Source organism: Haliotis asinina, chromosome 8, assembly GCF_037392515.1.
Source record: "Haliotis asinina isolate JCU_RB_2024 chromosome 8, JCU_Hal_asi_v2, whole genome shotgun sequence".
Taxonomy (NCBI): Eukaryota; Metazoa; Mollusca; class Gastropoda; order Lepetellida; family Haliotidae; genus Haliotis; species Haliotis asinina.
This window is the reverse complement of record NC_090287.1, coordinates 38,052,945-38,066,253: the sequence shown is the minus strand read 5'-3', so window position 1 is coordinate 38,066,253 and position 13,309 is coordinate 38,052,945. Positions and strand designations below refer to the sequence as shown.

At 39.7% G+C, this 13,309-nt stretch overlaps 1 protein-coding gene across 1 annotated transcript; it reads right to left on the bottom strand.

Annotated features, from left to right (window-relative positions):
• Positions 1-152: 152 nt before the first annotated feature.
• LOC137293484 (DNA replication licensing factor mcm5-like) lies at positions 153-13,109 on the bottom strand. Its single transcript, XM_067824052.1, has 16 exons — positions 12,864-13,109; positions 12,126-12,252; positions 11,885-12,013; positions 11,076-11,248; positions 9,849-10,004; positions 9,379-9,463; positions 7,964-8,220; positions 7,105-7,216; positions 5,597-5,665; positions 5,053-5,193; positions 4,314-4,490; positions 3,077-3,192; positions 2,811-2,939; positions 2,459-2,601; positions 1,877-2,004; positions 153-736 (listed from the first exon to the last, which is right to left on the bottom strand). The coding sequence occupies exons 1-16, from the start codon at positions 13,016-13,018 to the stop codon at positions 635-637; spliced, it is 2,199 nt and encodes a 732-aa protein (XP_067680153.1). The 5' UTR covers positions 13,019-13,109; the 3' UTR covers positions 153-634.
• Between the last annotated feature and the right edge of the window lie 200 nt (positions 13,110-13,309).

Below are 13,309 nucleotides of genomic sequence, written 5' to 3'. Positions count from 1 at the left end.
TAACAGATGGATTAATGAGGTTTGGACAGTACTGCAGTTTTCCTTCAATCTTCATCAAACAGATTGATCACAAGGGTGTGGCTAAGTTTTCATAATTAGCAGCTCAAGATAACTGGATTACCAAGGTTAAATGACAAACAAAAATACTCACATTACATGAATGAACATTTATTGTGTATTTACAAACACAAAGCACTTGCCTCATATAAAGTGAACTTGCAACCATCTCCACACTAACTTATTGAATAGGTTGATCACAACAGGCACCAAGAATGAACATTATATTCTGTACAGATACATAGGTAGTGAATCTTCCTGATAACAATATCTACACATCATTTACATTTGTTTGGTTTTTTTCACATTGAAGCATATCCCCAACACTGGTGGTACAAGAGCAGCGATTCAGCCACAAATTCCACTCAATTTATGTCCAATGAACAAAACCATGACATTAGATCATAAAACATGACTTGGGAAATTTGTAATTTCAAATTGAGACCATAAACTGATTTTATCTTGGGGCTAAAATTGGGTCTTTTCGAGTAGGTCCAGACAAATCCCAGACATGACTTCCTCTTCCATGGAAACGTCCACCCACAGCTGTTGTCACCTCTACGCAGCATCAAAGGCATTACTTGACTCGGTACAACATCTTTCGTTGCATGCGATGTTGAATCTCTCCACGCCGCAACATCAGATAAATAACTTTCTGTATTGCCCTCTCTGGGTATTTCTGAAACCAGGACTGCACGGTCAGACCCAATGTCGAGCAGGAAACAATCTAGTTTACAATGATTATATAGTCAACCTTCCTCAACAGGTTTTCCCGAGACAGCGCCAACAACTGTACTCGATTCTTCTAAGTCTTAGTAAAGATACTATGAATTAATAATATTCTGTAGTCAATCCTATGTGTGAGCGAGCAAGTTTAGTTTTAAGCCACTCTCAGCAATATTCCAGCTATATGCCGGCGGTGGTCTGTAAATAATCGAGTCTGGACCAGACAATCCAGTGATCAAAAACATGAGCATCGATCTGCACAACTGGGAACTCATGACATGTGTCAACCAAGTCAGAGAGCCTGATCACCCGATCCCTTTAGTCGCCTCTGAAGACAAGCATACTCGCCTTTAATGGCAAGCATGGGTTGCTGAAGGCCTATTCTACCCCGGGACCTTCACAGGTTCAATCCTATGCAATTCTAATGCTTTGATAAATGGGGTGCAGTCAAGTTGTGATTCTGATTTTTGCATCTCAAAAACACTGACGTGACCTTACTACACATTCTATGGATACTACTTATTCTTTTATTTGTGAGAGGTATGTCACTTCACTCCAGAAAGCCTGTTTAGTCACATTTTGTTCTTACTTCAGGAAAAAGGGATTCAAGTAACACTGCATGAAGCAGAAACTGCAACTTGATTGATCACAATGACAATATCAAAATAATGATGCCCTAAATTTAGATTTTCAAAACCTTAGAAATCCCAAGGTTTTGGAGAGATTAGTCTGAAAGCAATCACAAATAGAAAGAAAACCATCTTTGATTCCAACAACCATAACAAAGAACACCTTTGTAAGAATGTTTTCTTATCATTTGAAGAAAAGGCATCAATAGGTGGAAACATCTATCACATTTGATGTTTTTGTGGCTTCTGTATTACTACTCGGCAAACTCAGATCAGAGTTGCCTCCCTTTTACTGTGACTGCTTAATATACGGGAGACAACTCTACTTGTGAGAGTTTGCTGTTTTTGTACAAGGGCAAAACTTGAGTGACAAAATTTCTAGGACCACAAATGGCATGAGCTTATTTTTCCTTGATTTATACTGTTAAAACAGACCCTGGTGGAATTGAACTGTTGCAGCATACCTGTCTGGTGAAGTCCTGAATGATGGCGTGTTCCGATACTTGGGACCCGATGATGAAGCGTCTCTTCATCTGCTTCTCAATACGACTCAGTAGCTCCTGGTCCTCCTCAGTGGTGAAGCCTTCAGCTCCTGGCAACATAAAAAACGCATGAAACGCCGAGGCAATATCATCCACAACCTTACTAACACCTCAGCAACATCTACATCACAAACACAAGCAACACCATGGAGGTACCATCCATACACTCCAAATCACGAACACATACAACACCAAGGAGGTATCATCCATACACTCCAAATCACAAACACAAGCAACATCATCTACCTCACCAAAACATGTAACACGATAGCAACAATGTCTACAGACTGAGCCTTACAGACATCAGTATGACCATTGAGATACACAACATTAACACATCCTGTGATGTACCACAACAAAAAGAAAATATCAACTAGGTATCACAACTGACTTATCGGAGCATTTGCGTTAACACACTTCTCAGTTTTGTTAGTGGTTGAATGATATTTGAATCCAATCCTGGTGACTGATGACTGATTTTAAGACATGAGAGGGTGGGCCTACCTGCCAGGTTGCCTGAAGTGGCAGCATCGAGAGTTGACACCTGGAACAGACGCAGAGCTTCATCCACATCAGCCTCAGTAGCAAAAGCCTCCATTCTCATCTTTGCCAGACTCTCAGAAATTCTGATGATGGCCTCAAGTTGCCTAAGATCATAAAAAGTCACGAATTAATTCAATGACAGTGTTTTAATGGTAAAACATGTCAACCACACGTGAGAGTAATGCTACCGGTCAGTGACGTAGGAAATGTTTGTCATTGAACCTTCTCGGAAATCTTGCAAAGTCTTGTGACCTGCTTAAGGGCCCTATTACATCTGTGTGACATAGTTGGGGTCGAGTAATGTGATGCCTACCTGACAGTGATAGGGATGCTGACTTTCTTTCCTGTCTCCCTCTCGTACTCGTGGGCACCATTCCTCATCAGGACATAGCGGTTCTTCAGCTTCTCAGCAGCCTCAGGAGAAAGACGAGGTCCACATTTGCTGTAAGGAGAGGAAATAATGTTCACATAATGTTCACATAATGTAACACAGTGCTACTGGCAACTAAACTGATCTTTACAAAAGATATCATTTCGCCTGCTACAGTTTTCACGCCATGTTTGTAACTGGCAACTTACGTTCTAACGAATGATATCAATTTCTTGAGGGTGTTGAGATCAATCTCTCCATCATTCAATTCTTCAGCAGACTGTAGTGAGTTCAGGTGCACATTCATCACATGCTTTGCCAGAGTCTGAAGAAAAACAATTAATCATCATCATCACAATATAAGACCCTGAACCCAGCTGAACACTGACAGTCAGTAGTTCGCTTGACATGTAGGATTTTATTGGACCCACAAAGATAGAAATTTGATTTTTTATATCAGTAATGATTATCACTTCATACATCAGCCCAAATGATACGATCCATCCAGACACCAAAGAAATTATCAAAAGGCGCAATTCTCTAGAGTGCTACTTCATAGAACAGTGGGTTTTCCTACGAGGGCCCTTGAAACTAATAATAAGGGCTCCCCAGACCCCCATGTTTGAGAGTCAAGGTAAAACCCTGCATGTAGGATGCCTAAAATCCAGTGTTACCAAGAGTCTTTGTAAAATATAGAACTGTCACCAAAGGCAACAATAATCCAGCTATATCAAGGCAGCTATGTTAGCCTTGGACAGAATCTCTTGCACAAAGAAATACATAAAATAAACTTATAATCTGTAAAATTGACAAATCACATATCAGTGATTGCAAGCAATCATGACATGGCAATTTCTTTCACATTCCCCTATAAAGCATTACTGTACCCATCCATATATAAACACAAGTATGTTTGTGAGAAGATACTAAATAACAGATCTGATTTGTTTTTCAGCTGGACGAACTGAAGATCTTCAAGGTTTATTTTCCATTACTTTCCAAGGTCTTTATAAGCTCTGAAAATGAACACCTTTTCATGTCCAGTGCTGTCAAACCTGAATCTACTGAAAGCTCGAGTCATACCTGGCCTGGGTCCAAAAAATGTGATTTAGGGGTAAGCGCCACCAGAGAGTTGGGGTCTGACAGGCCTTCCCCATGACTTCACATGGCAACATGCAACTTTCTACATATTCTGGGCATACTTTCCAGATAAGACATAACTCATTTTCAAATGGATATTTACTAAAATTACTTCAAACATTCTAAATTTATAAACATCTTTGTACTTCCTCAAAAATAAGAGATTTTTAAATGCAAATAGGAGAGTGGATTTTGTATTTGTAAATCTGAGTAACTCCCCCCAAAATCGGAGTGGTTGGCATCTCTGCAAGCCCCATGCACACCCTATCCCATCAGTGCCAGCTTCCAGGCATGTTGCCAACTTACCACATCCCTCTTCTCATCGTGCTCGTCCTTCACGACGAAGATCATGTCGAACCTGGACAAGATGGTGGGCATGAAGTCGATGTTGTCACCACCCTTAGTGTCATCCCATCTTCCAAACACGCTGTTCGCAGCAGCCAATACGGAACATCGGGAGTTGAGTGTTGTCGTAATCCCAGCCTGAAGACAGGACATGACATGAAAGGAACTCAAACACGTAACACTTGTAAATACCTTGAGTGCTTTTTTCTATCACTGGAGTACTGTGTTGTGCACATTTGCCGCTCTTTTTCTGCAGTGTTGTGTACACCCAAATGTTGTGCATATCCTTTGTACTACTTGTAGCCTTGGTGAGGTTGTGCATACACTTGGTACTCTTGGACCCGTGAAGATTTGGGTAGAATAGGTGCTTGCCACAAAAGGCGACTAATGGGATTGGGTGGTCAGAATCGCTGACTCGGTAGACACATGTCATTCCTAATTGCGCAGATCAATGCTCATGCTGTTGATCACTGAATTATCTGGTCCAGACTCAATTTACAGACCACTGCCACATACCTGGAATACTGCTGTGTGTGGAGTAAAACTTAACTCCCTCACTTAGAGCTGAGTCAAGTATACCTTTGTTTGCTGTCAATTATACCTTTAAGGCTATACTGTACGCTTATCTTGCTTTATCTTTAGTGAAATACTGTCTATTTCAGTAGTATAGTGATACACATTCAATCACTGGGCCCCTCACCTTGGCTATAGAGATTGTCTGTTGTTCCATTGCCTCATGGATGGCAACTCTGTCATCTTCCCTCATCTTGTCGAACTCGTCAATGCACACCACACCCCCATCAGCCAACACCATTGCTCCACCCTCCATTACAAAGTTTTTCTACCAAAAAAGATACCACATGACAATGCTTGTTTTCATAACTCACATGCAGCTCTGTATATTGTATCCGTTGTATGAGGTTCTACGTTAAAATCAGTGTCCTGTTTCACAAAGCGATCATAGCTTTAAGGTGATAGTAACTCCCAAACATAAACAGACATTCTTGAGTCAATGCTACGATTACTTTGTAAAACTGGGTCCAGGACAACGGTCCACAACAAGTTTGTTAACAAGATCAATACATGCACATGATACTGGTCAAATTGGTCGTACAAGTTAAGCCATAGCAATTACAAAATTCAGGCCGGACACATGGACATTCGGATAACCAAATAAACTTATGTTGTACACGTCCCACGTTAAAAATTATTGATGGACTGAAAAAGAATCAATCAATACTCACGGTCTGTGGGTCTCTCAAAACTGAGGCTGTCAGTCCAGCAGCACTACTGCCCTTTCCTGATGTGTACACCTGCAAAATATGGCTGTCTTTTCTGTACTGTCCTAAGAACAACAAAAATGGGCTTCACACACAATGCGTATGTGGGAAATCAAACCCAGCTCTTTGGCGTGACGAGCCAACGCTTTAACCATTAGGCTATCCCACCCTAAATGTTGTTGGGTAGGCAAGTCAAACAGATTGCTGTGTGCTAATGTACGTAAATGCAAATCAAGAAATCCCAAATAAACACCATTTGCAGAAGACCCTTGTTACCCTTTTTTGAAATAACATTTAGTTTGAGTATAAGTCATTTGTCATAGTTATTAAGAGTGCAGGATTCAACTACATTACTGCTTGACAAGTATTATATATGAGCCAAGACCTCACAAATGACCCCAATTAGAATATATGGGAATACCCTCAATAAAAACCCCATTTGAAACAAGAGGGAAAAAGGTTGCTGTCTGAATATTGGAAAGTATAATTTCCTCGTGTGAAGTGGCGGCACGTATTGCACGTACTTAATCGCCAATCTACCTGTAGCAAGCAAGTGTATTTGTACAGATTACTTGCCCTGCCTGCTTGCCACAAATGCGTTCACTGAGCTGGCTCATCTAATACTTGTCAAACAGTAGTGCTAAACTTCCCATCATGCAATGCACTTTGATGATGTTGGTGCTTCATGTACAAATGTATTAGAAATAGGCAGCGGCTATCTGGTCCTCATATCTAGGCACACCACCTGCTCACACGGCTATTTACATTACCATCCCCGGTCACAGGACACTATCATACTTTCCGACAACTTTTTCAAATCCACGCAACATTTAGCTCATGTGGGTGCCCAATGTATTTTTGGAGTTGGTGTTTCACAAATGTTGAGTAGGCATTTCATTTTCCTTTACCCACTGCTTTCAAATATGTGGGTATTTCAGTGATTTTCCTCACATAAGTATACGTCATTGAGTATGTTTACTATCAGGTATGTACTGCCTTATGTCAAAACTAACTTAAAATATACTGAAAATGATTTCGTAACAAATCACTTATCCTATGTTGACAGAACACCACTAGTCCTACACTAACAGTACAACTTGACAGCAATTGATGTCTTTTTCTTTATGCAAGTGATATTTATAAATTTATTCAGCATGCACAGGTTTTAAATTTTCAGCATCTAACAGTCTAAATGCGTAATTTGTACACAACAATCATTTTTTAATTTAAGATGCAAATTTTCTATGCATATTTTAACCACATAAGCAGCGTATCTGCGTTACTCTACTCTACCCAGGGGACCATACAGACATGTTTGTCACATGCCTGTCTCTTAAAAAATGCATCAATTAGTTGTTCGTCTTATGTCTGTCATAAAATGAAAACCATTAGTTGCTATGAGCTGTATCAATTTTGCTGAAATGTATAATATGAACTTATGTCTTGAATAAAGACACTGAATCTGTACTTACAGAGATGGGGGACACTCTCTCTACGAACTTCAGCAGCTGACTCTTGGCTGTTCCAGGATCACCTAGCATCAGCAAGTTGACGTCACCTCGGCGGGTCAAGCCATCTGGCAATCTGTAATAGATAACTTCCTGTAACACTTGTCCCCATAACTGATATAACTGATATAACTGATATAACTGCTTCCTTAAAAAGGAATATTAACATCCAGGAAATGGTTAAGGGAGGGGCCATGGGCCATTTGCAAAAAATTACAAAAAACAAAAATGACCCTTCATAATTTTGAAGTTTACCATCTCTATAATGGCAGTGGCCCATTCTAAATTCAGAAAATGGCTGATAATCCTGAAAATAGTCCATTTTCAAAGTTCTCTAGCCCAATCCCTAAACATCACACATTGACTTAATACTTAAATATTTGAGTCTCCAATAGAATGGTGAAGATAACAAACATCACCATTTTGTAAGGAATCTTACCCTGGGCTTCAGCATGACCTTATGCTCAGTTGCTACACAATCATAAATACAGAAAACAAAACTTCATCAAAACTACAAACATGCGGAATGTAAGGTTGCTGCAGCTAACAGAGATACAGGGCCTGGATTTAAAAAGTTCTCTTAGCGCTAAGACAGACCGAGTTAATGATAATGCATGGCCCCTATGACCATCCTAACACTAGAGCTTCAAAATCTAGACTCAGGTCAGTAGAAGGTCTATAAATATAGAGGACATGATCTAGCTAGGTTTGTCCCAGATAGCGTTCACAGTTTCCCCAACATTGGGTCAACTATGAATGTTATCTGGGGGTACAGTGACTGCAGTACATTTTAACGTAATGCCAGAAAATAAGATTTTCTCACTTCTTCCTGGAACCTCCAAACAGCAGGCAAGCTATAGCCTTCTTTATATCTGCACTGCCCCAGATGGATGGTGCTATACTCTTGGCAATTGTCTCATAGATGTTTGGGGTTTTGGTCAACCTGCGAAGTTCCTCCTCCTCCTGGGGGGTGAGTGGGTTGAGCGCAGTGCGACCGGCACCATCAGTGTCCACCTGGATGCCCACCACACGGAAATATGGCATCCGGATTCCAACATTTACTTTATCTCTAGCACCACCCTGCAGACGCATTAATTGTTGTTAGCAACACAAACCATCAACCACAAAACAAGACACAGCTGCCTCCATCCGCAAAGAAAATAAATTGAAACCTGAAATAATACATGCATGTCCACGGTCTGACATTTACTGCAGACTCAACACTACACTGAGGGTGCCATTAGTTAGATGGTGCTATGCCACTCTTGGCAATTGTCATACAATATCCTGAATTCACCTTGGCGTGATACCAAAATGTGAAGTTCTGTGGCTGTAGGTTATGAGACAGTAAGTCAGGAGCACCCCTTCTGTGAAACATACTGATCTGTCCAACAGCGATTCAATGAGGTGTCAATGACAAAAAAATCCTCATTGGTCAGAATGTATTTACAAAATGCACAATGACTGTAAATACACATAACCACATGGCTCGAAGTTCATATTTTGACTTTATTACCAAGTGAAATTTAAAATTCACCAGCCCAAATTTAATGTCAGTTGTCATAAATACTTTCAGTTATTGTTCACATACTCAGTGTTTTACATGAGGAATGATTCCTGTGTACTTAACGCAACTATTCGGGAAAAGACTTTCAAAATATTTTCATACGCGTCAAGTTTAGGAATTCAGTTCAATAAATCAATTTGATACGCAAACAATTAGTGTCTTTGTGAGCTGTTCATTTACACAGATATTTCATTCAATTTATGTTAATGCTACAGTGAACAAATCACAAGCATGACTATTTGTTTTCGTAAATTGGACTTTGATAGACTGAAGTAAACAATGAAAGAAATACTACTTCTCAACTACAGGTAACATTTAAAAAGATATACAACATGAAACAGCAAAATCTGCACAACACTTGCTTTATGATTTTCACAAATAGACAACTCCTATATACTAGCAATCATCAGCAAATTCTTAATAAATCCGAAGTTGGAATAACTTATGGTGAAAACTGGTATAACTGCCTTAACATAATTAAATGATTACATCACTCAGCAAAGGCTAAGTTTTTCACAATATTTTGCTTTTCTCGAATTTTACTCACAAACGTGACACACTCAATTTCAACTTGGAGTCATATAACCTGAGTAACGTGTTGTACAATACAGCAACCTGTGAATCGTTTTGAAGCAGCTTGGCATCTTACTTATCAGATCATGATTTCTTACCTTTGCTGGTTTGAAACTCTTCTTAATGGAGTAGACTCCCATGACTGTTACTCTGTTTCCAGGGACAATACGATCACAGAGATATCTGAATCATAAATCACGTAATTATGTATAATGTTTGATAACAAGGGAGGCAATTCACCCATTAAATACAAATTCTTTGGCTTCAAAGTTTGTTCCATGAAGTCTTGATTTTGTTGCTGTCCCTGCTCGTTGGTAATGAAGCAATCATCAAATGATAGACATCAATTGTGAGACTTCAATTAATTCGCAACACTAGTACCCATGTGGGGAATCGAACCTGGGTCTTTGGCATGAAAAGTAAAAATTTTATCCACTTGGCTACATTACTCTTTTAGATTTATCATTGTCATGGAAAAATCTGTTTCCAATAACATTTAGCACTCCTGCCTTTAACTAGAGCCCTCCTCCATTAGTCACACCAAGCTGCCAACGATGTCTCTGCTCACCTGTCGCAGTACAGCTGCAGATGGCGTGGCATTTCACCATTAGGTACAGCTTCTGGTGTCTCCTGCAGCTTCAAGACCTGGAAGTCTACACACTGGCACTTATCCGGGATGATGAAAAAAGGATCGATTGGACACTTTGGTCGGCCTGCCTGGTCACTGAAAGGAAAAGTCATCGTCTCGAAAATCTTGGGGTTTTAAAAGTTACTATGTTAGTATGAGCAAGTGAATGAAGGCAAGGTTCAATGTTAAATCAGCCATTTTGCAATTATTCATGGAAAGAAAGGTTTTACAGTACCACTGTCATATATAAAGATTCTTCTGGTCCTCAGGTTCAAATACAATCTGAGGAAAACTTTCAGAAGCTTATTGACTGTGTCCACAGCATTGTACAACTATCAAACGAGATAATTCAAATGACTACCTAAAATATCATAGGCGAGATGTAGTGGGGTTTAATTTTACTTTAAAGTCACACTTCAGATTATTTCGATCATATGACGATGTGCATGTGTGGGTATGTGTGGCTGCTTGTACTACCCAGGACTTGAACTGGGTTTACAATGCTATCTCACCCAGACACAATACCGCAGTTATATAAAAATACCCCATTCAGACACATTATACCGACTCCAAGCTGACCAGTCCTTGTTGTACCCACTAATTAATGCCAAACACCAGGCAGTGACTGATAAGTACCACATATTAAGGTCTTTTGGGTTGACGTAGCCGGGGATCAAACCAGCAACCCTCCTCTCTCCGGGCAGACTCTCTTACCACTACATCAATGGGTCCACACAAGTACTAACAGTACATGCACTCCTTCAAGTCCGTGGTTGTACTTCATAATATCCAGAAATAGTTTATCCCTACCCAATGGGTCTGTTGCTACCTGGGAGGTACATCATAACACTATTTCTAAAAACATTGTTTTCACTTCCAGTTTAACAGAATATGGACTACTGCAAAAACAGCATCATGGGCTTAGTGGCCACGTCAGAAACATCTTTGAAATCTGACTCAGGCAATTTCATTTTACCTGCTGTTTATGTTCAGTCTGTCATTTATGTTCAGTTTGATACTACAGCAAGTTCAAATCTTCGGGAACACGTTAAAAATCCAGAGAACTGCTATCAGTTAATGTCACTTAACAGTGACTACTGACACTGGTGTTGCTTGTCTTCTGCTGAAGTTAGTAGTCTTGTGGACTAATGCAAACATCAGACTTACGTGTTGCACTTCCTTGGCAGAGCATATCCCTCTAAACCAGGTTTAACTGCAATGTTGTTCATGACGTTGCTGCAACCACGACATTGTATTGCCAGACGGGTTGCCTTGGCCCTGATAGTGGAGGCAGCAATAACAATCCCCGGAATCTTCACAAGTGACGACACCTGCTCAGACTGAAAACACATGATGTAGTTAAGTGCTCTGTGACTACTTGTTTTATACAAAAGACAGATGCTACACGCAAAATGTAAAATGTAATACTAAATATAATTTTCGATTCTTATTTCTCACAACATGACATTTGCTATGTACATCCACACACTTATTTTCTCTGAAGAATACTTGGAAAGATTTCTGCCACTTTTCTTTTAAGAATTCCTTGTCTAAATATAGATGTTTTTTGTTTTGGTGGGGTATACAACAAAAAGAGAGGCGCCCATTTATTTGTTTTTAAACCTTTCAAAGGGTTTAGAAGTTTGGGGGCAAGAAAAATTCCTAAAAAGAAACAGATGTACCATGAGATTTCAAACGGGTTACGAGCGGAGCTTATACCAAACAGTCGATCCAGGTTAGAACTAGTTCTCAGCAACCTATGCTTGTCATAACAGGTGAATCACAGGATCAGGTGGTCAGGTGTGTTGACACATCATCACATTCCAAAGGCAAAAATCATGCACTTGATCAATCATTGTCTGGTCCATACTCCATTATTACAGACTGCCATCATACAGCTAAAATATCACTTATTGTTGGTCTTAAACAACATCCAAATCAAAACATAACCTAAGCAACAGTGCAGTAATACTTACCTTGAGTTCTCGGACTGAACATGCATTGGCAGACGAAGTCAGCATAACTTGAATATCCTCGACCTCCTCCTCTCCTTCAGGTCGAGGTCGAGTAACCTCATCCGCAACCTCTTTGGCAGCATCCTCAAACTGAAAATGAAAGTCAGGAATCTCTCAATACCACTTCCCAAATATGCCAAATGGTGAAAAAGGTTTGGATTGAGCTATTAGACTGACATATGACAAATATATTTATAATTACCAATGGCAGATGTTCAGTAGGTTGCTTGAGAAGTTTATCGCCCAGATTTTCATCAAAACTACGGACATCATCTAGATCAACATCCAGCCAGTAATGTTTCAAGTTGTAATGTCTCTTCAACTGGTCTCTGAAAACGAAGTAATAATTATATAACTGCCAAACACACAACTTTAACCACTGTCGTTTCTCAAGTGATTAAGTATGGTCTGACATCGCCTTAAGCGACATCCCAGGACCATCCCTGCTGGGGACAAAAAGTGGACTTCATACAACCTATCCAATTGAGGAATCGAACCAGGTTCTTCCAAAGGACACGAATTTGCACATTATAACACTGTAGGTAAAATCTTCCGTCTGAATTTGAATGGTAAAGAAAAATTACCATTATTAATGTTAATCTTGTATCCAATTGAGCTAAGTTGGTTTGTACGTTACGTCGGCATTATTCAACCCATAAAAAGTAACGAGTCAAGCATACACAGTTCAAGGTAGCAGACTAACAGTAACACCGACACAACAAAATACGATCTTCAGTTAAATTTGACATCATACACATAGCCAAATAATCTATGTGACGTTGGTGTTGGAATTTACGATAACACGGGTCCATTTCGAATGCAAAAGCTTAATAATTGGGTTTGATGATCAAATCTTAGATCGGTCCACCTTAGATTGACCAGCAAACATGAGATGACAATATGTGTATTCAACAGGTCAGTTTTGTCAAAGCCACCTCACCTGTAACGATAGGAGAAGTTGCCCTCGTGGAACTGTCTGATAAAGTCCTTAAATCGCTTCTTTACTTGTGTCCTGTTGACTTGGCCCTCATCTGGTTGATCTTCTGAACCGAAGTTATCACTATAAAATATTCCAGCATCATCAAACCCTGCCATGACCGTAAGTTCTGTCAGCAAGCCGATCAGCCACTGCGCTTTGTTGTCTTCACGTGTCGAATTTGGCGCGAGAATTTTCCCGCGAAAACTAAAATTAGATGCCGAAAAAAGGCGAGTATTTAACATGTAAAATTTTAAAACATAATGGGACGTCGAGAATGCATTTCGATTGAATAATAATGAAACGTTTTTAGAAAAGAAGATAATATAGTATGTGTCACTTTTATTTGATATAATTGCTATTACCTTGCCGTGTAAGATTGTTTACGATTAAAGCCGAATATTCATGAT